This window comes from Oratosquilla oratoria, chromosome 40, assembly GCF_046742065.1.
Source record: "Oratosquilla oratoria isolate Oo_2021 chromosome 40, ASM4674206v1, whole genome shotgun sequence".
Taxonomy (NCBI): Eukaryota; Metazoa; Arthropoda; class Malacostraca; order Stomatopoda; family Squillidae; genus Oratosquilla; species Oratosquilla oratoria.
This window is the reverse complement of record NC_134816.1, coordinates 19,578,717-19,581,808: the sequence shown is the minus strand read 5'-3', so window position 1 is coordinate 19,581,808 and position 3,092 is coordinate 19,578,717. Positions and strand designations below refer to the sequence as shown.

The 3,092-nt window shown below is 20.0% G+C and overlaps 1 protein-coding gene across 1 annotated transcript in view; it reads right to left on the bottom strand.

The window, feature by feature from the left end:
* Positions 1–3,092, bottom strand: part of LOC143020488 (proclotting enzyme-like) — a 42,466-nt gene that overhangs the window by 19,989 nt on the left and 19,385 nt on the right. Inside the window, exon 3 of the mRNA XM_076176913.1 lies at positions 594–685. Coding sequence (XP_076033028.1) covers positions 594–685 — 92 coding nt within the window. The remainder of the gene's footprint in view (positions 1–593; positions 686–3,092) is intronic.

Sequence of the window (3,092 nt, the reverse complement as noted above, 5' to 3'; positions counted from 1 at the left end):
ATACATATGTATATGCAAATTAAATCACTAAGCACACGTGACAACAATACCTGCAGAAACCACTTGGAAAATAAAAGAAATGAATACCGAACGTATATTCAAAACCATCTACAGGTATGTACATATTACGATATTTGGTCATTTTCTGTATTCTTTGTACCCTGATGATGTCTTGAATAGACGAAAACGTTCGGTATTCATTTCATTTTTTCCAAGTGGTTTCTGGAAGTATATTTGTATATATTTATATACACATATATGCATATGCATACACACACACACACACACACACATATATATATATATATATATACATGCGTGTGTGTGTATGTATATATTTTATTATATTTATATATATACATGTGTGTATAGACATATATATATATATATATATATATATACACATATGTACAACACTAAATGGGTCACAGTGCACAGATATACATTTTTATCAACCACAATACACTTTAATTCTAAGCCATAAACATGAAGGGACACTCGTGAAGGCCAGCATAAAGAAATTGAAGCGTGGTACGGCCAAAGACTCGAACCTGGGCTAGCACGTGACAAGCGTGGCTAAGTTACTAACACACCTGTCATGTACTAGCCCAGCTTCGCGTCCTTGGCCGTACCACGTTTCACTTTCTACATGCTGGCCTCCAAGATTGTCCCTCGATGTTGATGGCTTAGAATTAAAGTGTATTGTGGTTGATAAAAAATACACACACACACATACATTTATATATATATATATATATATATATATCTATATAATATATTTATATATATGTGTGAGTGTGTGGGTATACAAAAATATGTAGCATATATATACATATACATATGTAACATATACATAGAGTTATGTACATGTACATAATGTAAGATACAGATCATAATATATATACATATACAAAATATATAATACTAACAGTACATAATATAATATAACACAATATACATAACCTATATATATCATAGAATACTATTGACAAGATATATATATAATATGAAATATATACATTATATATACATATACCTTAATATATAGTACGAGACATACTATAGGATAGCATTACATAATATATATCCATGATACTTAATATACATCCCTTATTACAAATAAGTCCATACATATATATACACATATATATACACATACATATATATATAGTACATAAGATATATATACATAGCCGATACCATATATATACCTAATATATAGATATTACATATTCATATATATACTTATACATATACATTTTTTTTTTTTTTAAATAATATATACCTATACATTATCTCATACATAATATATAGATACATATATATATATAAACAGATACATATACATGTATACACATATACATAATATATATACATAAACATAATATACTGTATATACATATACATAATATATATACATATACAATAATATGAGATGACATTATACATATATATACACTATACATAATATAATAAACATATACATACATACATATACAATATATACTTATACAATATATACAACATATATACATATACAACATACATACATATATACATTACATTTTATTATATATTTATATATATATAATACCCGGTAGTTATACATACATTAGATATATATAGATTATATATATATATAATATATATATATAGTGATATATAAATATATATAACCGATATTTATACACATACATAAATTTATATATAGGTATAGAGTTATATATATAATATATAAGTATATACATAGACATAATATAATGTATATACAGATACATAATATATATATAATACAGATACATAATATAATATATACACGATACATAATATAATATAATACATATACACAATATATATAATAAATACATAGACACATTATATAAGTATACATATACACAATATATATATATAATAACATATACACAATATATATGATATATACAGTATGACACAATATAAATATATACAGATACACAATATATATATAGTACATATACACAATATATAGATATACAAAATCACAATAGATATAATACAGATAACATATACATATATACATAATATTAATATAAATATATACATAATATTTATTTGCTTAGATACATAATACATTATATACAGATAAACATAAGAGATATATGAACATATATACAAAATATATATATATATAACATCATACTTATATATAGATATATACTTATATACTAGAATAATATATATATACATATAAACATAATAAATATATATACATATACATAGATACATAATATATCTATCTATACACATATAGACATAATAGATATAATATATAACCAAATATATTACAATTATATATAATCAGTATACATATATACATTATATATAAACTAATATATTCATAAATAGTATTTATACTATTACATATATACATAATATATATATATACGATAAAATACATTATATAAATATACATATACATTAAAAATCTATACATATATTACATGATATAGTATACTATATATACAATACATATATACATAATAGTATAAATTAGACAAATACAATATATACATAATATCTATATAATACATATACATATATACAAAATATATATATACATATACATATGAAACAATAATATATATATATACATAGACATATATACATCATATACAATATTCATATCCAATATATACATAATATATATATAATATATACACAGATATACAATATATATAGTACATATACATAAATACATTATATATATACATATATTCATAATATATATATATACACTATAGTAACATTATAGTATATATATACATATATCCATTATATATACTGATACTACAGTATATACATTATATATATATACATAATACAATTATATATATATACGTACTATCCATAACTAACAATATATATAAATATACAGTATATACATAATATATTCTATATAAGCATATACATTATATACATAATTATATATATAAACATATACTTAGATACATAATTAATATATATAGCATATACATATATACATAAGTATATATAAACATAAAATACATATTTACATAATATAATACCATAATACATATACATATATACATTAA